Below are 22,968 nucleotides of genomic sequence, written 5' to 3'. Positions count from 1 at the left end.
TTATCATGTCATGTACGGCCATGATAATACTCTACTTCGCAATTCAAAGAGAAGCAACTCTGTGTATAAGAGAGTGACAATATACTACAAAGACTGAAGCCTTGTTTACTAACTCGTAATGATTGCCACGAATTGTTCATTCACTCATTTATAGTTACTAGTATTTTCCTGAGTTATACAATTAGGTTCAAGCACGCTGTCTTGGGCACACACATCTCGGCTATCTGAACTGTCTCTCAGGACAGTGGGTTAGTGGTTAGTGAGAGAGGAATCGGTGTAGTGGCCTTATAGTCCGTCCCATCCTCCTACAAAAATGTTTTTTGTAAATAATTTCAGTTTGACATAAGAAGAAAAGTGAAAGTGTTTTGGAAAAAACCCCAAACAAAAACCAACAAAAACAAAACCAAAAAACTATTTTTGTGTCAAATTTAGAAAACAATCGGCTCAGAAATGGCTTTCCCCGTGGGACGGACTGTAGGCCTAACTATTGAGTCGTTAAACTCTCTCTGGATGGGAGCGGTATCGGGAGACGAACCCAGTATTTGCCAGCCTTAAGCCCGATGGCTTAAACACTACACCACCAAGGCCGGTGTGAACTGTTATTTTCTGTTAAACAATTTATTTTTAAAATAGAAAAATGAAAAAGAAAAGAAGAAAGAAAAGAGAACAATGTTTAATTTAAAGTCGCAGATCCTAATTTCAACCCGTGAAAATGGTTAATCTACACACCTGTAACGCATTTGGATAAAGTTACAAGTGAGTGAAAACGGGGAAATAACCTTCAAAAATAGAATACAGCTCGTCTCTATAATCATTACTTCTCAGACGTACGTGCGTTTTTAGAATTATAAAGAATGCATTCGTGGTATTATAAACACCAGAATTACCAGAAACACTTTGGGTGTGTGGAAATACATAATCTAAATGATAAAATGACAGTAATGTCTAACTTCAATTATCAAAAATGGCTCTAATAGTGAAAAATATCTCGCCGTGTTTACAAACTAGGGTCTGTTACTTTAAGTAGTGCAGATTCACTAAAACTATAGATAAAACATTTTCGGGAAATGGAGTTGATTACTAGTATCTATTCTAAATATCTCGATATTTAAAACACACACGAGACAGCAGCTTTTAACATGCATTTATTCGTCCATATATTCAACAAAAAACCGAATCAAACACGTGTTTACAAACGATGTATTAATACAATATTGCAATTTGCACTGTGAAATGTACAATCGTCAGTGAGGAATGTTTACCAGCTAAATGTATACATAACAAACACATACACAATTGAAAACTAATGCAGTTCATTTACAGACGACAGTATCTTACATCACTTTCGGACACAATGATACAGGCGCATGTGCAGGAGAAGGTTTTGGGGGGTCGAAACCCCTCCCTGATCAAGCGAAATGTCATTTTTGCCAATATATATTCCTGGAGAGCATGACTTGACACCTCCCCCCCCCCCCCCCATAAATTCCTGCACACGTGCCTGTGATATAAAAACTCGCTGGTACAGGACTAGGAATGGCGGGTTATAAAATGAGTTAAAATTCATAAAATTCTAATGATAAAATTCATAATCCATGAGACGATTTACATTAGAATAGGAAATAAGGAGATAAAAGGCTTGTAAGACACGCACCTAGTTTATTGGAATTCTCCATGTTAAAGCTGCATGGTCAGTTTTGTACAGACATTATTGTGATTTCTCAGAAACTCGATTAATGACAATGTGTATTAATAGAAACTGGTATTACAGTGGAAACAGATGCAGACGCGTGTGCAGGGGCAGGGTTTTGGGGATAGAATTTCCTTCCTGCTCAAGCTGATTGTTTTTTTTTAAATAAGCATGATTCGACACCCCCCCCCCCCCCCCCCCCCCCTATAAACTTCGCTTACCAGTTTAGTCCCTCCCCTGCATAAATTCCTGCACACGCGGCTGAGGTGACATACAGCAGATATCATAATACTGATACCGGTATATTTAATGACACACAAAACGATTCGCCAGTTACATAATAGTACATGCTATTAAAGTCATACCAGAAAACCTGTTGGACTCCTACAGATATCAGACATACAGAATACGTACGAATCTCCATGCAAGACACTGTAAATGTCATCATTTTAACTGCAACAGAAATATACTTTTGTTTTCCATCACATTACAGATCTAAAACAAACTGAGGGGAGTGATTCATTAGTCTCTTGATTGAGATTAGGGGGAGCCATTTAATATATTACCACATTGATACCATATAAATTCACATGCTAATTTAAAAAAAAAAAGTTTCATGGAAGTTTTTATTGGTTGGATATTCTGTACAATGATGAAATGGGGATGATGTATCTAAACAGTTCGAAGTTCAGCCAGCTGTTCTTCGCTAACGTTTGCAAACTATTTTGACTGGTTCCCGAAGTGGAAATTCGGTTCACTGTGCAGCGTACAAATCAGTCTGGGGAACGTTAGCGACAAGCGGTTGACTGAACTTACCCCAGGTTTACGTTTTCCTCTGGACTCGGAAACACGTGTCTCAGTTTCTGCGTTCCTTGGACTCCGGCGGCCATTTGCTTCTATCAAACGCGCTCAGTCGTTCCACTATCTGTTGAACACGTTCCGAATGCGCCCGCCCGCTTGTGGACGGCATCGTCTGGTTTGTCTTGTATGTGGACGCCGACAGTCCCCGGGGGGTGGGCAGCGACGACGTGTACCGATATTGCATGGGGTATTCTTCATCAGACAGATACCCCTTCGACTCAGCCGGGTGTTTGACAGGGTCATACATGGACAACCGCGTCACAACGCCGACGATCTGTTCTTGCGTATACCGTTTATCAAGTTTGGGGATCCTCTTAACTCGCGGCTGCGGAGAAGGCAGACGATATCCTTTAGACTCGGCGATGCGCGCGGGGTCAAAGGTCGTCACTCGCTTGGTGATGTTGTCAACATCCTGTGACGTGTACGGCCTTGGTAAACTGGGCAACTTTCTTGCCATGGTCTTTCGAACTCTGGGCGATATGTCGCCGTACAGATCTGTGATTTCCGCAGACACAGACGGGTTGTAACAGTAAGGAAGATTGGACGGACGCCTGTTCCGCTTGAGAATTCTACTTCCGGCTTCATAGTTGACAGAAGGGTCTTCGAGATGCGGTTTTGGGTAAAGGCGCTTGGTGAGATTTCGGTGGAGCGTGGCCTGCATTCCTCGGTCAGTGGTGGGGTACACAGACTTGTAGTGCAGGTTCATACGGCCCGTCGACCACCCGAAAGGAGTCGAAGACGATGACATGGCTAAGATGTGATTAAGAAAGATATTCAGTATCACAAAGTTTTGCGCTTAAAAGAAAAGACTTGGAAATAATCTTGAAAGCACCACAAGGTCGAACTGCTGTTTGGGCGACTCACTGTTACAAAGCAAGTCATTTAGACCGCAATAAACCAGAAAGGACCTCTGTCCGAATCAGACACAATGTTACAAGCAGCCACACATAGATCTGGACTAACTTGCCTGGTGTTTATCAAGACCGACAGTCGTACATCCAAACTGATAGACAGTTGTCTATACAATCCATGAAACAAAGCTGGATCCAGTTTAATTTTTAGCACTTTATTCACAACCTTCCATGTCTCCTAATCGTTGCTAATGCCCCATCTATCCCAACGACTTACCATGAAGGGGTAACCTGTAGTGACCAATGTCACTGGACAGCTTACCTGGTCGTCTAGCGATTATGAGGGTATTACGACGTGTAGCGATAATCTCAGTACAATGTGTGGACTAGAGGAATACGAAAATGAAGACTCGGCCGCCAGATCTGGAACTAATCAGCGCATATTGTACAATTCAATGCAGCGTGTGTTTAGCTGAACTGAAGTTACAGTTGTCTCCCTTGCTTCATGTGGAGCGGAACACTAGCACTGACGGCATCCAGGGCCGTTCTAGCTGAACACAATAGGGTGGGGTAGGGTAGGGTTAGGGTAAAACGAATCAGGGCATAATAATATATAATCTTCTCTGCCTAAATACAAGTTATACTTTCTCTGATTACCCCGTCCCCTCCTGCTACGAACGATCCTAAAAATAAACACCCTATACATAGGCGCTTGAAGATTCAATTAAGAGGTTGGGTGTATGGGTGAGAGGCAACCATATATTAAGTCACGTTTTACGTGAGGGGGTTTCCTAATTTTCAGAATTGCTGGAGGCAGTACCTCCTTGCTCCCCCATCCCGCTTCCGACGTATTTATGTCGCTCAATATCGTAAAAGAAAGAACACACAAAAACGAAAATGATAATGTTCACTGATATATCAGAAACTTTTCAACTCGTCACATATAGGGCACCGGGTATCGGCAGTAGGGAGGGGTGTGTGTGGGCGATTCGAGAAAATCCAACAGGTATATACTATTTATTTGGAGAAGACTATTTAAAACATAACTGTACCACTCTCATAGGCTCCCATTTTTGTAGGGGGACAGGTTAGTCTTTGCCAGAATTAAACGAAAATGTCCGAATCTAAATAAATACATTTATTTATATTACCATTTCTACCAAACAGCTATGTAGGGTTACAAACGTATCACTATGCATTTTTACATGGATTACTAATTTTGAGGGTAGAATGATGGCAATACACGGTAAAAAGGCCTCACGTTTGCACAATTGCCCCCGAATATCTATAATTTCTGCCCAAATTTGAGGCCAGCACGGTGGGGGGCACGTACGCTTATGACCCCTCTTAGTACCTCTAGATCGTACGTTATTCAAAGAGCCAGTTCACCACGACTGGTATATCAAAGGCCGTGGTATGTACTACCCTGTCTGTGGGATGGTGCATATAAAAGATCCCTTGCTGCTAATCGAAAAGAGTAGCCCATGAAGTGGCGACATCGGGTTTCCTCTCTCAATAGTTGTGTGGTCCTTAACCATATGTCTGACGCCATATAACCGTAAATAAAATGTGGTGAGTGCGTCGTTAAATAAAACATTTCTTTCTTTCTTTATTTATTACAAAGAGGCAGTTAAAACCAATCCATGTGGATAAGACGAAGCACCCACCGAGTCATATTCTAAGTCGTTGCCTAATGCGATTTATGTCGACTCGTTTGTTACATTTACTCGGCGCAGAATGGAAAACCTCGATATACATCGTTACACCTGACATAGGCCACACAGATCTGCACACAGTTGACTGGGAGTTCAGTTTTACGCAACATGTAGAATGCCTGCACGTAATTTAGCCGATTATAAATACTTCTGTTTACACCTGACACACTAATTTACGTCGTTCATACTCCGGGATGGTCGTTGTCCAGTGGTAAAGCGCTCCTTTGGTGCGTGGTCGGTCTATGACCGATCCCCATCGGCCGGCCCATTGGGCTATTCCCTTTTCCAGCTAGTGCACCACGACTCGTGTAACAAAGACTATGGTATGTGCTATCCTGTTCCTAGCTATTAATCAAAAAATTTAGCGGGTTCTCTCTCTGAGACTATAATGTTATAATTACGAAATGTTTCACATTCAATAGCCGATGATTAATAAATCAATGTGCTTCAGTGGTGTTGTTAAACAAAAGAAAGGCCGTGGTATGTACTATCCTGTCTGTGAGAAAGTGCATATAAAAGATCCCTTGCTGCATTAGAAAAAAAAGGTAACACGTTTCATCTGATGACTACATGTAAGAATTACCAAATGTTTGACATCCAATAGCCGATGATTAATTAATCAGTGTGCTCCAGTGGTGTCGTTAAACAAAACAAACTTCTTCTGTATAACATTTATTCGTAGGCTATTAGTAATAGCAATACTGCCAAACAGTTAAATAGGCCTGCAAACGAATCACTACGCATTTTTACATGCGTAGGTAGAATTGTGGAAATATTGTGGGTAGAATTATGGAAATATATGGTGAACAAGGTTCAGGCCAGCTCATTTTGCCCGAATTTGATTATGTGCTCCAGCATTGGGGTGGGGGGGGGGGGGGGGGGGGGGGGGGGATGAAGTGGGTTGGTATTTTTGTAAAGGCGAAACCGCAATCTGAAATACTCGTCTTACAAAGTGTGAAGGGATCATCGCGATCTACCTTCTCGTTGTATTGCACGGTCGTAAGTCGTCAAAATAATTAGGCTGTGCTCAGGTTTATGCAAACTGAACTGTACATAGTAAGCTTGTTTTACCGGTGACATCTCCATCGTCAGAACCTAGCAACTTCAGTGACCAAATCTCCCACCCAAAATTAACATATTCATAAATTTAAAAGTTGGCTTAAAATCACTTGTAAGAGCAATAATCTCGTTAATGCAGCTGACCGATCCTTTATCCGGCACAACATGACTATTATCTACTCTTTTTTTTTTTTATCAAATCAAATCAAAACGGTCATTTACTAAGTTTTGCCATTGGACGGCAAAGTTAGCATCTTGATGATGTTGAAGATTTTGTAGCTGTCGTAGAACCTCCAACTTCAGTGTAAAAAAGTGCCAATCGTTAGACATGGATTTTCGTTGTTTTCACTAAAACACGTTTTAGGGTTAGCTCAAGTCATGGGCGTACATAGGGGGGGGGGGAGGTTCGATGGGTTCGACCGAAACCCCCCCCCCCCCCCGGAAATCGCTTTTTTTAAATTTAATAGATCTGACATTATTATATTTACTCAACATAGAAATATATGCCCAATATCTCTGCAATCTATTTTGGAACCCCCCCCCCCCCCCCTTTTCAAAATCCTATGTACGCCCATGCAAGTGTCGTCTCCCTGACAACCTCTAAACAGGGGAGAGCTACAGGACAGTCGAACTAGTTTTAGGGTAGGTTTCAAACACGTTTTAAGGTTAGCTCGAGTGTCGGCTCCCTGATAACATCTAAACATGGGAGGGCTAGAGGACACCGAGCTAGTTTTAGGGTAGGTTTCAAACACGTTTTAGGGTTAGCTCGAGTGTCGTCTGCCTGACAACATCTAAACATGGGAGGGCTAGAGGACACTATTTTAGGGTAGGTTTTAAACATGTTTTAGGATCAAAACGCGTTTATAGCCTAAATATGTATGTAAAAACACGTTTTAGTATCAGCGTTTTAAAGTTAAAACAGGTCAATAATTTTTTTTTTTTAGAACATCGTTTTATTCTTTTAAAACATCCATTCCAACTTATTTTTGTGCCTATATCCAATTAAGGTTCAAACATGCTGTCCTGAGCACACACCAGCTATCTGGGCTGTCTATCCAGGATAGTGGGTTGGTTGTTAGTGAGAAAGAAGAGGGTGTAGTGGTCTTACAGCTACCCATTCGTTAAGATTCGCTCTGCGTGGGAACCGGTACCGGGCTGCGAACCCAGTACCTACCAGCCTTGTGTCCGATTAACCACGACACTGTCGAGGCCGGTTGTTTTAAAACATGTTTACCGTTAAGACACCTTTATAAATATGGGTCTCTACTCTATTCACCTGTGGTGCAGTTATGTCCCTTGAATGACCTACCTGCTGCGTCAGTTTTACAGGTGACTAACTCATTTCCTCAAATTGTTCAAAATGGCGGATCGGATGTCGACTATTTATGCCAGCATTTATTAAGCTTTTTAATGAATGTTTCTAACTTTTGTGACGTATTATTAATTTAATGTGTATTTAAAAACCTAATTACATGTTCTTACACCATTAACTAGTCTGTAATTTGTGCAAAGGAAAATTTGAAGACAGTTTTGTTTTGATAAATCGCGGTCAAAGTAAAATAAATATTCAGAATGGGTGTTGTAGCTAATTTCACCCAGTCAGCTGTTCTGGCCATTGCCTGCCTGATTATGGCACTAGCAACCATCGTTAATGTCGGCTGTTCGTTGCTGCCGTGGTGGTTTATTCTCAAGTTCGACTTCCAAGACGGGACGTTTGGTACAGAGCCGGCCATGCAGCAGAGTATTGACACGGGCATCTTCTACATGTACAAACCGGACAAGCCGGGACTGGACAGTCGTCTGCCTGTACTGATGACCAGTCTAATGGCCATGGAGACAGCTACCAACAAGTTTGCAGTTCCAAGTAAGAGAAACCCTGCCCTATCAACATTAGCCCGAGTACTCTGACTGTACGAGAGCTATTGTCCGAACCAAATTGTTAACAACTACGAAAAATTACTCTCCTACCTTTAATTGCCGTTAGATTTCCTCCAAAGTTTGTCCAGACAGAAATCTTGAAAAAACCACTACAATGACACAGTTTCCACATACCAGATGATAACTATGTCACCTATATCGACTTCGCTGAGAGCGCATAGGGCAAAAAGCATGTAATTTTGTGCTAGCTGCCATTTTGACTTTTTATGGAATATTCTCCAAGAGGGGTGAAAGGATAGGACTTAAATCTAACAACGTCATAACATGTTATGATATAAAAGCAGACGTGATGACGTCATATTATTAATTATTATTATTAAAAAATGTTTAATGATACCACAAGAGATCATTGATTTAATATTAATTGTGTCACATACTTTGGAGGCTTTCACCCCTCTTGAAGAGTATTCCATAAACAAGCAACATGGCAGACAGCAGAAAACTGCATGTATTTTTCCCTATGCAATCTCAGCAAAGGCGATATCGGCGACATCTTTGCAGTCTCGTGTGTGGAATCTGTATATTTGTAGTGGGTTTTTTTACGATTTGTGTTTGGACAAACTTTGGAGGAAATCTAACGGCAATTAAAGGTAGGAGAGTAATTTTTTGTAGTTGTTAACAATTCGGTTCGGACAGTAGATCATAGATGGCCATTTGGACATAAATCAGCTCTTATTACAGTCAGAGACCAAGCTATGTAATTTTTTGGCAATCGCCAACAACCAAAAAGTAGTGGTATGTGCTATCCTATCTGTGGGATGGTGCATATAAAAGATCACTTGCTACTAATGATAAAATGTAGCGGGTTTCCTCTCGAACACAGTGGTAAATTTCCAAATATTTGACATCTAATAGCCGATGATTAATGAATCAATGTGCTCTAGTGGTGTCATTACACAAAACAAACTTTTTTTGGTGATTGTCGTATTATTGTATGAGACGGCCCCTGGAAGACGGAATGGCTGAGTGGGCAGTCATGTGACCAACATCATGATATAGGTCGGCGAACTTAGAATTCTGCAGTCCGGAGTTTGCCGAAGCTTCGCTGAATGTGGGTGCCTTTGGGTTTCTTTCTGTAGTGTGTGTATTAGTGATTAATATCTGAATTTTTTTTCATCAAGGAACTCGAAAATGGTCGATGTAAATGTATTTGACATCAAACATTGGATTGTTGTTGTATTAGAGCGGAAATCTTTGACTACTTTTTGGTGGTCGGCAATTGCTAAAAAATTGCATAGCTTGGTCTCTGACTGTAATGACCGGCCTCGGTGGCGTCGTGGTTAGGCCATCGGTCAACAGGCTGGTAGGTACTGGGTTCGGATCCCAGTCGAGGCATGGGATTTTTAATCCAGATACCGACTCCAAACCCTGAGTGAGTGCTCCGCAAGGCTCAATGGGTAGGTGTAAACCACTTGCACCGACCAGTGATCCATAACTGGTACAACAAAGGCCATGGTTTGTGCTATACTGCCTGTGGGAAGTGCAAATAAAAGATCCCTTGCTGCTAATCGGAAAGAGTAGCCCATGTAGTGGCGACAGCGGGTTTCCTCTCAAAATCTGTGTGGTCCTTAACCATATGTCTGACGCCATATAACCGTAAATAAAAAGTTTTGAGTGCATTGTTAAATAAAACATTTCTTTCTTTCTTTCTGCCTGTAATGAGAGCATATTTTTGTCCAAATGTCCGTCTAGCTCTCTCAGTCCGAGTACTCTGGCTATATCAACATGTACATTGCATCTCAGGTCAGGTCAGGTCATAGGGCTTAATGTGCACATTCAGAGAAAGCTGTTGTAATGCACGCCTGTCATGGGCACATAGGTTGGCCTATGCCAGCTCCTCCGTCCACGTCAGGAAAGGTTTTAGGGTGGCAGGGCCGTACCCTGATCAAAATCCTAGGGGGGCACTATTTTTGATAAACAAATGAAACACTATACAAATTAAACCCTGAGAACTTGTTTGGTTTTGGGCTATTTCTTGTCCATGCCAGGGCACCGTGACTTTGCCTCTGGGCTACATCCCACCCCATATTTAACAGACTAGATTTGATCATAAGTGGAAATACACACACACTAACAAAAACTTCTTTTTTTAACAATAAAAAAACCTGTAAACAAACTAGAGATGCTTGGTATAACTTGTGCACCGCACCATGGTATATCAAAGGTTGTGGTATGTGCTATCCTGTCTGGTGGTGCATATACAATATCACTTGTTACTAATTTTGGAAAAATATAGCAGGTTTTCTTGCCAACACTGAAAATTACCAAATGTTTGACATCAATAACTGTTGATTAATAAATCAGTATACTCTAGTCGTATCGTTAAACAAATTAAACTTTAACAGTTTTAATATAAAAACAAAATCATTGTGTCAATGGGTGTGGGTAAATTTTGGAATGCTTCCATCAGAGAACTGTTCAAGCATGTTTGTCATGGACAGGGAATTTATTTCGGTGTTCTAAACTGGTTTTTATGGGTATCAGATGTTTCACTCAAAGCCAGTCTGCTCCAAGTCAGTTCATCTCCAGCTGACCATTTCACTTCCAGCTACAGTAGTTGGCCCCCAACAAATTGTCAGTTCACTTCCAACTATTTTTCAGTTTGCCCCAGCTGTTTGTCATTTCGACCTCTTCTCCAGTACTATGTTGTAGGGCTCTGGCATTCGCAATTGCTTTTAAAATTCTCAATTGGTGAATGTCATTTTAGTTTCACAAAAAAATTACATGTAATAATTGACATTTTGTTAAAGAATATATTGGTTTTGAAGTTTAAGGGGACATTCATGAGTTTACTAATAAAATATTTCTACGATTAAACTTACATATTAAATATATTTTCTTGTTCAGAATATCAGTGTCTGTATATTTAATGTGTTCCTGGTCGTCTTAATATTTGTAAGAAGCACAAACTGGATTTTGTCTTCAAATAATTTCGTATGTACAAAAAAACTATATTTTTGGAAATAAAATGAAATTTAACCTAGTACAAATATTAGAACGATCACAAATATGTTTAATATACAGCCACTAATATTTTATTCAGAAAAATATATTTGATATGTAATTACAATCATTAAAAAGTCTCTGTTAGTCGATAACATTTTAAAATTGCAGCAAACTAAGGAATGTCCCTTTAATAGATAAATTGGCGAAATTTTCTTCTTACCCAGAGCTACATGTAGGTCTGTGTTGGGTAATAAAGATGATTTTGGCAGAGTTTGATGGATATTGCCAAAAAGTTCGTATTGCGATATATATATTGCGATACAGGAACCTGAATTGTGATACATTCCACAATATATTACGAAAGACTAAATTATCAATTACTAGTAATAGAATTTATAAAATTCTCTGATTTCATGTATATTTTGTAAATAAAACTATACACCAGTGACTATCAAGATGAATTCATTCCGAACAAGTGAAGTTATTGTTTCTTTTCTTAAACTGGTAGTTTTTTTTGGTTTCAAAATATAACCCACTTGCATACAAAATATTTAAGCGCAATAAATGGTACACTACAAAAATATTGTGATTATATGTATTGTTCAAAATTTATATGGCGGTATACCAGTTATACCATGCATCTCTAGTTGTTTGTTTGTTTTGTTATTATTATTAAAAAAAGAAGTTTCTGTCAGTGTATGTGTGTTGGTTAAATATAGGGTGGGATGTAGCCCAGTGGCAAAGCGTTCACCGTATGATCGGTCTGGGATCGATCTCTTCTGGTGGTATATCAAAAGCCATGGTATGTGTTATCCTGTCTGTGGGATGGTGCATATAAAACATCCGTTGCTACTAATGGAAGAATATGGGTTCCTAAAACAAAATTACCAAGCATGTTTGAAGGGGGAGCGTCTGTGGGATCAAAACACCCCCTGCTCAAGCATATTTTCTTCTTTTTTAAAACAATATTACTCAACCTCACCTATATATACTCTTCAAAAGAAGAAACGCAAAACCACATTGTCGTAACATTTGGAGAATTGATTTAATTATTGAATGGTGAGTCCGATAATTACCAAATGTTGCAGGATTGTTCACAATTCACTCTAGTCCATTGTGAGTAAGTGATAGGACACACCACCAAGGTCACGGTCATCTGGAGTCAATACCGGGTGTGGCCTCCGCGTGTGTTGACAACTGCCTGGCACCGCCTGCCCATTGAAGCAACCAGAGTACGGATGACGTCCCGGGGGATGGTGGCCCACTCGGCCTGCAAGGCTGCTGCCAGCTCGGGCATGGTCTGGGGCTGTGGTTGTCGCTGTCGGAGGCGTCGGTCCAACTCGTCCCATAGATGCTCAATTGGGTTCAAATCCGGTGATATCGATGTCCAAGGAAGGACATTAATGTTGTTGTTCTGTAGGAAAGCCGTTGTGAGACGTGCTTTGTGAGGCCTGGCGTTGTCATGTTGGAACACTGCGTTGGCGTTGGCCATAACTGGAACGATGTGTGGGCGGAGGATCTGGTCAATGTAGCCCTGTGCATTCAGGTTGCCCTGCACGTGGACCAGGTCAGTTCTGCCAGTGTGTGAGATGGCTGCCCACACCATGACACTACCCCCGCCGAATCTGTCCACTTCCTGCACGCAGTTTGCCGCATAACGTTCACCACGACGCCTATACACGCGACATCTTCCATCATGACGTCGGAGCAGAAATCGGGACTCGTCACTGAACCACACCTGTCTCCATCGCAGTTGAGGCCATTGTCGATGAATCTGGCACCACTGCAGTCGGAGTCGACGGTGTTGTGGTGTTAAGATGACACCTCGAACTGGACGTCTGGCACGAATTCCTACCTCACGTAGGCGGTTCCGTACGGTCTGGTCGGATATCCTGCGCAAACCTGGTATTGCTGCGGCTGTGGAGGTGGCAGTAGTCAATCGTTCCCGAAGGTGGCGTACCCGGATGTAGCGGTCCTGCCCGGGGGTAGTGACCCGTGGTCGACCGGATCTAGGGAGGTCACGTGTTGATCCATGTTGCTGGTAACGGTCCCACAGTCTGGAGATGGTGCTTGGGGACACATGGAATGCCCTGGCAACGGCCGTTCTGGATTCGCCTGCGTCTAGTCGGCCGATGGCATTGTTTCTCTGCGGTTCACTGAGACGTGGCATGTCCTGGATTGTCAACTGTCGGCCAGATACAGAGGCCAGGCAAGCGAACACCCTGCACTTTTATACTGTCGGTGTTCATGTTGCACGTGCAGACAACGCATGTGCAGTGGTGACATGGTTTGCACGTGGCTGCGTTTTTGCGAATATTCACATTTTGGAACTTTATTGTACAGTAGCTGCGTTTTATCGAATGTAACCGTGGGAATGTGTTTGGGACATGCAATGACCTTATATTCACAAAGCATGAACCGGTAGGAAACATAAAATCGGAGTTATAACCCATTTGTACCCTTTTGCGTTTCTTTTTTTGAAGAGTATATTTTGGTTGCCATGGTCTTGACCCCTCCTAAATTTCTGAAATTCCTGCACACATGCTTGAATAGCTAATGATTAATAAATAATTGTGCTCTAGTAGTGTCATTAAACAAAACAAACTTTAACTGTTCCATGATACTGGTTTCTTCTAAGAATCTTATTGTTGTTCAAGAACATACACACCAAATCCCACATAGGGGAAAATGGGATTTTGTTTTGTTTCAGTAGTGAGCTGACAATGCACTGGGGGTGATATGCCAGGCATTCTGTTTTTATACCTTTCTCTTGTTTGGCCGGTGGACTACAACAAGTTACTCGCCAAGCAGAAATATTGCTGTCCACATCACTATTTATTTTTAATCAGTGTTGTGCATGATTGTTTTCTGTGTTACAGGGATGTTCAAGGTTGGCCAGGTGTTTTACAGCATAGCGCTGTTTGGAACAATGGCGTGTACCGTCGCAGCGTTCCTCCTGGCGGGACGACGACTCGGCTCTCTGACGGGAAGCATGGCGCTCGCGGCATTCAGCTTCGCCTGTGGTGAGTCTATGTACTAAGTCTACAAATAGTCTGTGTTGAGTCTGTGTACTAAGTCTACAAATAGTCTGTTTACTAAGTCTACAGTTAGCCTGTGGTGAGTCTGTTTACTAAGTCTACAGTTAGTCTGGTGAGTCTGTTTACTAGTCTACAGTTAGCCTGTGGTGAGTCTGTGTACTAAGTCTACAGTTAGTTTCTGGTGAGTGTTTACTAAGTCTACAGTTAGCCTGTGGTGAGTCTGTGTACTAAGTCTACAGTTACCTGTGGTGAGTCTGTGTACTAAGTCTACAGTTAGCCTGTGGTGAGTCTGTACTAAGTCTACAGTTAGCTTGTGGTGAGTGTGTACTAAGTCTACAGTTAGCCTGTGGTGAGTCTGTACTAAGCCTACAGTTAGCTTGTGGTGAGTCTGTGTACTAAGTCTACAGTTAGCCTGTGGTGAGTGTTTACTAAGTCTACAGTTAGCCTGTGGTGAGTCTGTTTACTAAGTCTACAGTTAGCCTGTGGTGAGTGTTTACTAAGTCTACAGTTAGCCTGTGGTAAGTCTGTGTACTAAGTCTACAGATAGTCTGTGTACTAAATCTACAATTAATCTGTGGTTAGTCTGTTTACTAAGTGTATAGTTACCCTATGGTGAGTCTGTACTAAGTCTACAGTTAGCCTGTGGTGAGTCTATGTACTAAGTTTGCAGTTAGTCTCTGGTGAGTGTTTACTAAATCAACACTTAGTCTATTATAAGTCTATTTACTTAGTCTGTGGTAAGTTTATTTACTAAGTCTTCAGTTAGTCTGTGGTAAATCAGTCTAATTACTGTCTGCTATTAGTCTGTGGTAAGTCTATTTACTAAGTCTTCAGTTTGTCTGTGGTAAATCAGTCTAATTACTGTCTGCAGTTAGTCTGTGGTAAGTCTATTTACTAAGTCTTCAGTTCGTCTGTGGTAAATCAGTCTAATTACTGTCTGCAGTTAGTCTGTGGTAAGTCTGTTTACTTTGTGGTAAGTCTATTTACTTTGTGGTAAGTCTGTTTACTAAGTCTTCAGTTCGTCTGTGGTAAATCTGTCTAACTACTGTCTTCAGTTAGTCTGTGGTAAGTCTGTTTACTAAGTCTTCAGTTAGTCTGTGGTAAATCAGTCTAATTACTGTCTGCAGTTAGTCTGTGGTAAGTCTGTTTACTTTGTGGTAAGTCTAATTACTAAGTCTACCGTTAGTCTGTGGTAAATCTGTCTAATTACTAAGTCTACAGGAATCTTCAGTGTGTTGGATGTGATCCAACTGTTGAATTGTTCAGTGTTTTACCTAACTATGTTTGTGTTGTGGTATTCAGGAATCTGCAATGTGTTGTGGATGATGCATGCCTATTTGACCTTACTACGTTTGTTTTGTGTTTTCAGGTATCTGCAACGTTTTGGGGGTGGTCCTGCTGCTGCTGTGTTCACTATTTGACCTAACTACATTCATGTTCTGATTTCAGGAATCTGCAACATGTTCGGGTGGTCCTACTACTGCTGTGTTCAATGTTTGACCTAACTACCTTCATGTTATGATTTCAGGTATCTGCAGCATGTTGGGGATGGTCCTACTACTGCTGTGTTCAATGTTTGACCTAACTACGTTCATGTTGTGATTTCAGGTATCTGCAACGTGTTGGGGCAGTCCTACTACTGCTGTGTTCACTATTTGACCTAACTACGTTCATGTTCTGATTTCAGGTATCTGCAATGTGTTGGGGTGGTCCTACTACTGCTGTGTTCAATGTTTGACCTAACTACGTTCATGTTCTGATTTCAGGGATCTGCAACGTGTTCGGGCGGTCCTACTACTGCTTGTTCAATGTTTGACCTAACTACGTTCATGTTCTGATTTCAGGTATCTGCAATGTGTTGGGGTGGTCCTACTACTGCTGTGTTCATTGTTTAACCTAACTACGTTCATGTTCTGATTTCAGGGATCTGCAATGTGTTGGGGGTGGTCCTACTGCTGCTGTGTTCGCTGGATCTGGACGGATCCAACGAGTGGAATCTGATGCCCCTCGACCTGCCGTATCGCCACTTTGTCCTCAACGCCCATCCGGCTCTTGAGCTCAACTGGGCCTTCTACATCGCCTGCATAGGAGCCATGCTCAGTGTCGTCGGTGCTGTTCTCATCGCTGTTCAGACCCTACAGCTATGTCGCAGCATCGAGGAGATCCGGCAGAAACAACACACAACGAAACCTCTGATGGAACCGTACCCAGAAAACGTCTTGGCGTTCAGCTACAAGGCCATGAAGCCACCCCGGCCACCGCCATCTCCGAGAGACATGCATCAAGGATTTGTGATCAACGCACCTCAGCAGCAGATGTTTGTTGCAGCCCCCTACCTTCACCCTCCAGAACAAGAGCAGTACAGGCCCCCACCTGATCCAGCATCATATTCCAGGTACCGCCCGCCTCCCTCACCACAGCCAAGTGCAGAAAGTGATGTTAGCGGTGGGTACAGACTGCGACAGGTTGAAATATAGACATTCATATCCAAATTGACATGTTGAAATATGAACGTTCGTATCCAGATTGACAAGTTAAAATTTGTTTGCTTTTACAGGATTCATATGGGTTGTGGAATTTGTACACATCCTTTGAAAAAGCATGGAAAATGAAAATTGCTTGATACTTTATTTTTATAAGGATACAAAAGATAGGCAGTTATATTGCGTTAATGGTCGCAGAAAAATCTCACAATAAATGGCCATGGAAAATGTGTTCTTTAAGTCATGAATTTCAGTTGATAACAAAGTATGATCCTGTTTTACGTTAATCCATCTTGTTAACACAGATAAACCTGTATATTTTGTAAATATATGATGTCTGCTATTGCATACTAATACTAAGGAATTCACTGTTCAGAATTAATTTTTAAAAACTCATATTATTTAAGCAAAATGTCTTGGGTTACTAAATGTATCACCATACATGTCTACATTATTTGTACGATTTAGTCTCAAATAACTATTACGTTAGACAACATAGCTATAGTTTTAAAATGTGCTGAGGTGTCATTAAACAAACATTCCTTTCCTTCTATAAACTGTAACATATTGGTATTTACATTCCAGTGTAGCAATTTCTTTTCATTTACTTTAAAATATCACATCATTATGGTCAGATTGCTTCATTTAATGTTAATTGTTTTGTTTGTCTTGCTGTTGCTATGCAAAGAGACGAGACAAAGTGTTATTTTCCCGACGATGGTGACAGTTTTGATAGCGACAGTGTTAACATCTGTATTTATCTCAACATTGGGCTTTATCTCATTCCAGTCAGTGCACCACGACTGGCATATCAAAGGCCGTGGTATGTGCTATCCTGTTTGGGATGGTGCATATAAAAGATCCAAGGGTGGGAAGTAGCCCAGTGGTAAAGCTTTTGCTTGATGCGCAGTCGGTGTAGGATTGATCCCTGTCAGTGAGCCCATTGGGCTATTTCTCATTCTAGCCAGTGCACCACAACTGGCATATCAAAGGTAGTGGTATGTGCTATCCTGTCTGTCTGGGATAGTGCATATAAAAGATCCCTTGCTACTAATGGACAGATTTTGCAAGTTTCCCTTTTAAGACTAAATGTCAAAATTGCCATTAAATTACTTTTAAACATTTTATAACATCATACATACATAGTGTGGGTTTCTCCCCCAATATAAACTTGTGGCTATGCCAGTGGATGTAACTGCATGTATCATCAACACCGAATACGTTTATGGTAGGCAAGACCGTTAATTCCGTGGAATTGTTTTTTTTTACACTAAGCATGCTTTCATTACCATTGTATAGCATTTGCTAACATATTTACATTCCATTACATATTGTATATAGAATTCATTTGTAGCTTGATACACATTTTAATTTGAAAGCATAAACATTACAAACGTCATGAACTTGCAATTCAGATTACTCAAGTTTAATTTGAATTGGTAACTCTGGTAACTGATTGATTGGTTAATTACATAAATTACATTTGTGTAACTTATTGATTTCCTTGGCTGGTTTGAAATTAAAAAGTAATATTTTGTTAAAGTGACATACCCTAGTTTTTAAAAACGCACGTTCGTCTATGTAGTAATGGTTTATGAAATAAGCTCAAGTTATTTTTGATGGTATTTCCCTGTTTAAACAAAACAGACTTTAGCTTCTCTCTGTTATAACCATATCCAAATGTGTGTTGCAGATTTGTAGATTATCTAAAGTTAGCGTCCATTTTTATGGGCTGAAACTAGGGTCTGCGCCTTTAATATTGGTTTACAGAAATATTCAACATGATTGGTTCCAAAAATATTTATTCTTCTAGTTTGAAGTGTTAATTACTGATTTTCACTGGAAGATTCATGAACAATTAAACACATTATATTACATTCTATTACATATTTTATCTTTGTATTACACTTTATTACATGTTCTTACTACCATTATAGCATTCCAGTCTTTATTTTAATAACCAAAATATGAACAAAATTTCTCAGAATCCGTACTGTAATGAAGCTAATTGTTTTTTAACAGTACATTTCTGGGTGTTAGCCATTCATTACATACAACTTGTATACTGGTAGCAATTGAAATGCCAGGCGCTTCTCATGCATTTATCTTATTTTTGACTGCATTTGTACATAACTACAAAAGTTTCTAAACTGTCAATTTTGCATGATGGCTGACTATGCCAATACCCTTAAAGGCTGAGTCTTAAGCACAACTTGGTTTGGCAGCTCTTAACTTGTACAGATACGATTATAAAAGTGTTAATGGGTTTGTTCATCAATCATAAAATTGTTCACCAAAGAGCAAATAAAGCATTGTCTCAAATCTGCAGCTTAATATAAATAAATTAGTTTATAGTTTCACAAGAATAGATATATTTACCACATATTTTTATGGACTTGCTGCCAGGAATCGTTTTAGGTTTATTTACCAGCATACAGTTGAACCAAATCTTTTAATATTAATTTTAATAGTTTAGACAAAGTTTAGACTAATAGAGAATTATCATAGTAATGATAATTGGATTTGAAATGTTTGTAAACTTTACATGTTAACTTGACCTGAGAAATCTAAATAATGTCATTGTAGTGATTGTACAGTACAGAGATGGTTTTGTTTCAATACAACGTTTCCTTGAGAAATGTTTGTTGATTTTATATTACGTATAAATAACAAAATGTTTTTACTTCCATTTATATTTGTATTAATGCAATTTTATATAAATAAAACATTTTAAATAAAATTATGCCTTTTGTCTGTTGGTTATATTTTGTGTTATAAAACGTACTTATGTTTATGAACTTGTTTCGTTTAGGGTGAGCCGTAACCTAGGAGTAAAGCACTCGCTTGATGCATGGTCTGTCTAAGATCGATTCTTGTTTGGTTTAGGGTGAGCCGTAACCTAGGAGTAAAGCACTCACTTGATGCATGGTCTGTCTAAGATCGATTCTTGTTTCGTTTAGGGTGAGCCGTAACCTAGGAGTAAAGCACTCACTTGATGCATGGTCTGTCTAAGATCGATTCTTGTTTCGTTTAGGGTGAGCCGTAACCTAGGAGTAAAGCACTCACTTGATGCATGGTCTGTCTAAGATCGATTCTTGTTTCGTTTAGGGTGAGCCGTAACCTAGGAGTAAAGTACTCACTTGATGCATGGTCTGTCTAAGATCGATTCTTGTTGGTGGGCCCATTGAATTATTTTTGCATTCCAACCAGTCGACCATGACTGGTATTACAAAGGTTGTGGGGTGGTGCATATAAAGGACTTTTTGCTACTAATGGAAAAAAAATGTAGGTTTCCTCACTAAGACTATATCAATCAAAAATACCAAATCAGGGGTGGGAATTCTCGGATCAGCTGTTTTCCTCTCATGAAACATTTCATTTCCTCGCATTTTAATCGTCCTTTCCTCCAAAATGTGTCAGATGGCACAGCTTTTAACCCAGGATTTCAAGAATTTCCGGGACCCCTCTAGATTTCCTCTTTTTTACAGTTCACCAATTCCCACCCCTGCAAACGTTTGACATCCAATAGCAGATGATCAGTAAAGCAATGTGTTCTAGTGGTGGTGTTAACTTTAATTTTTTATTTAGATTTATTACTGTACTGACGCTAATGAAGCAATAATATATTTTGAAGACCATTTGTAGTTGCCTCTTTTTTTTGTATATATGTTTTTGTTAATGTAGCCAGAGTACTGTTGACGGTAAGCGAGTTAGACGGACATTCAGACAGTTATCGACGGTCTCTAACTGTCGGAGGCCAATCAATTCTGCGCGATCTCTGCCTACCAAACGGTGGTTGGAGAGAGTAAACGAAAGAGTACAGACAATATAAATAACATTCGGTTAAGCCCTGACCACTCTCCCACCCCCAAGGCTGACTGACAGAATGCACTCCACGGTCTAACTGAAGTGGTCATGGCTAAAACAAATTCAAGGGTGGATTCATGATTTTTCTGGAAGGGCGCAACGTTTAAGAAGAAACCTGCAGTGTTCAGGGCGGGAGACGTTTAGAAGGGCACCTATAGTCAAGAGTACACTGTTTTATGTATGACAATAATCGGAGTCTCCTTCAAACCAGCAAGCCGACTCATAACCCCCACTGAACACAAATAAATGTAATGGATTTGCTACACGCTTGATTTTTCAAGCACTTGGAAACACGATGAGAGTGCGCGCCCCTAACCTCCTCCCTCTGGATTCTTACTTCTATTGCTAGTATAGGCCAGTATATACATACAGCCATAGAAATTCACTAAAAGCCTATTTTAAACTACACTATAATGACTATACACTACGTACATTCAATTTTCACACATTTTAATATTTTATTTTAGATTCTGTTAGAAGGGTCGGATACCGTTTAATTGATTATACACTATAAAATATATATATAGCACCCACAAACAAAAGAACAAAACAACAAATGTGCGCTGTATGTTGAATAGCAAGAGAAATAAGCCTATGTAACAGAAAACATACCAAATTTTCTAAAATCAGTTTCCATCTCTGAATGAGATTTTTCCGTGCCTAACCAGAGCCCACGACTGGTATATCAATGGTTATGGTATGTGCTATCATGTCTGTGGGAACGTGCATATAAAAGATTCCTCGCAGCTAATAAAAAAATATAGCGGTATTCCTCCGAGACTTTGTGTTACAAATTACCAAATGTTTGACGTCCAATAGCCGATAGGTAATAAATCAATGTGCTCTAGTGGTGACGTTAAACAAAAAAACTTTATTCATTGTAAAATTGCATGACAATGTTATTGGTTCCCTTTTGACGCAAATGAAAAGCTAGTTTACTGCGGATCGTGTCTATTGTCAGTATATTTTATATGTTCGCATGAAGACATTTAGTATCTTGAAGAACAATAAAATATGTCTATTTTCAAGCGACCCAACATTCAATGTCATCCCACAGATTTTGTGATCATATTTTAGCGGATAAATCAAACAAAACAAAGGCCATTTCCATTTGAACGCAGGTCGTTCACTCAGAAAGTATTCGAAGCAGGTGACAGAAATAACCCGACCGACACAAGTAACTTGCAATGCAAGACCATAGCCAGCTGATAATGTAATAAGCAAGGGAAATAATTCAATTCGTGTTTTGTTTAGCAAAATCGCTCCATAAGGCGGCGAGAGCGTAAATCCACCTTGAACTTTGGTTAAAAATTGAAATAATTTTTATCATCCTTGTGAAGTCAAGAACAGATATTTCCTAGGAAGTTTGGTGATGCTTGAGCGAATTTTATCAATAAAGCATTGCCTGTGATGTACTATTTTAAGGAAGATTCTAACATCGTTGTAGTGTTAAAAATAAATTAAGGAAAATATAGAGCGCAAATGCTTCTGTTAAATTTCAACACTGTTTGGTTATCGGGTTTAAATTCATGGGCGTCACCAGGCATTTTTGAATGGGTTTCGTTTTCACAATGAAGTAGTATATTTTATGGCTAATATTTGTTTTTAAAGCAAAGAACGAAAACAAAAAGTAAAAAATCCAAGTAATGTGCAAAAATGTTTCGTCGCATCTCCGAACCGACCTTCATCAATCCAATTAAAATTAGTTCGACTGGTTAATTACTATTACAAATAGAACTAATTTTAATCAGATTGAGACCTTCATGTTTTTTTTGTTTTTTTACTGTACATAATAAAAAAGTAGATTTTTTTTTTCTTCAAAAAGTGCGATTATGTACGTGCTGGATGGATTCTAAATTGCAAACTTCCCAAATCGAAATTTTAAAAGTGTAAAAATTATTTAAAAAAATTGGACAGCAAATGATTAATCTTCGGCTATTGCAGGCCAAACATTTGATGGTTTTGACATAGGCTTACAATGTTAGAAGACGTCGGCTACATTTTCTATTAGTACCACTGAATCTTTTATAAGTACTTTTCTACAGACAGGAATAATCTCAATCAAAGACTGTGTAAACCGATGGGGTTCAATACTACATATATTACATACTCACTTAAAACTGCTTATAATCAAGTCTGGTCGTATTAAAATAGTTAAAGCAAGGAGAATTATACGCTAGCCTACATACTGGTGTAGGAAGCGGAACAGGGAGGGGCGAGGGGGTTCAAGTGGGGCATGTGCCCCCCCCCCCTTTTCAGATATTTTGCTTTATATTTGCTTTATAAAAGTGTACAAATATAAAAGTGTGCCCCCCACTTTTTGGCCCCTTCCTACGCCACTGCTACATTCTTGTGAAATGTCAGGAGTGAAAACCCCCCAACATATTTAAATAGATCGCATTTCACCCGTACGGTTGTGTGTGGGTGTATGTGGGGTGGGGTTGGTGGTGGTAACGCATATTCTGGCCCATCCAGTTTCAGAATTTGGGGGAGGGGGCAGTGCCCTCTGTCCCCGCTTCC

General features: G+C 40.1%; 1 protein-coding gene across 1 annotated transcript; it reads left to right on the top strand.

The window, feature by feature from the left end:
- Positions 1-7,486: 7,486 nt before the first annotated feature.
- Positions 7,487-17,486, top strand: LOC121376865. The gene is made up of 3 exons (XM_041504648.1): positions 7,487-8,040; positions 13,940-14,083; positions 16,022-17,486. Exons 1-3 carry the CDS (start codon positions 7,749-7,751, stop codon positions 16,573-16,575), a joined length of 990 nt encoding a protein of 329 aa, XP_041360582.1. The 5' UTR covers positions 7,487-7,748; the 3' UTR covers positions 16,576-17,486.
- Positions 17,487-22,968: the final 5,482 nt, after the last annotated feature.

Source organism: Gigantopelta aegis, chromosome 7 (assembly GCF_016097555.1).
Source record: "Gigantopelta aegis isolate Gae_Host chromosome 7, Gae_host_genome, whole genome shotgun sequence".
NCBI classification, from domain to species: domain Eukaryota; kingdom Metazoa; phylum Mollusca; class Gastropoda; order Neomphalida; family Peltospiridae; genus Gigantopelta; species Gigantopelta aegis.
Note: the sequence above shows the minus strand (reverse complement) of the source record. Positions and strands in the feature narration are given on the sequence as shown.

Coding starts and splice junctions, on each gene's coding strand:
- LOC121376865 (XM_041504648.1), top strand. CDS start 7,749: ATGGGTGTTGTAGCTAATTTCACCCAGTCAGCTGTTCTGGCCATTGCC. Junction 8,041..13,939: donor CAACAAGTTTGCAGTTCCAA/GTAAGAGAAACC, acceptor TCTGTGTTACAG/GGATGTTCAAGGTTGGCCAG. Junction 14,084..16,021: donor GGCATTCAGCTTCGCCTGTG/GTGAGTCTATGT, acceptor TTCTGATTTCAG/GGATCTGCAATGTGTTGGGG.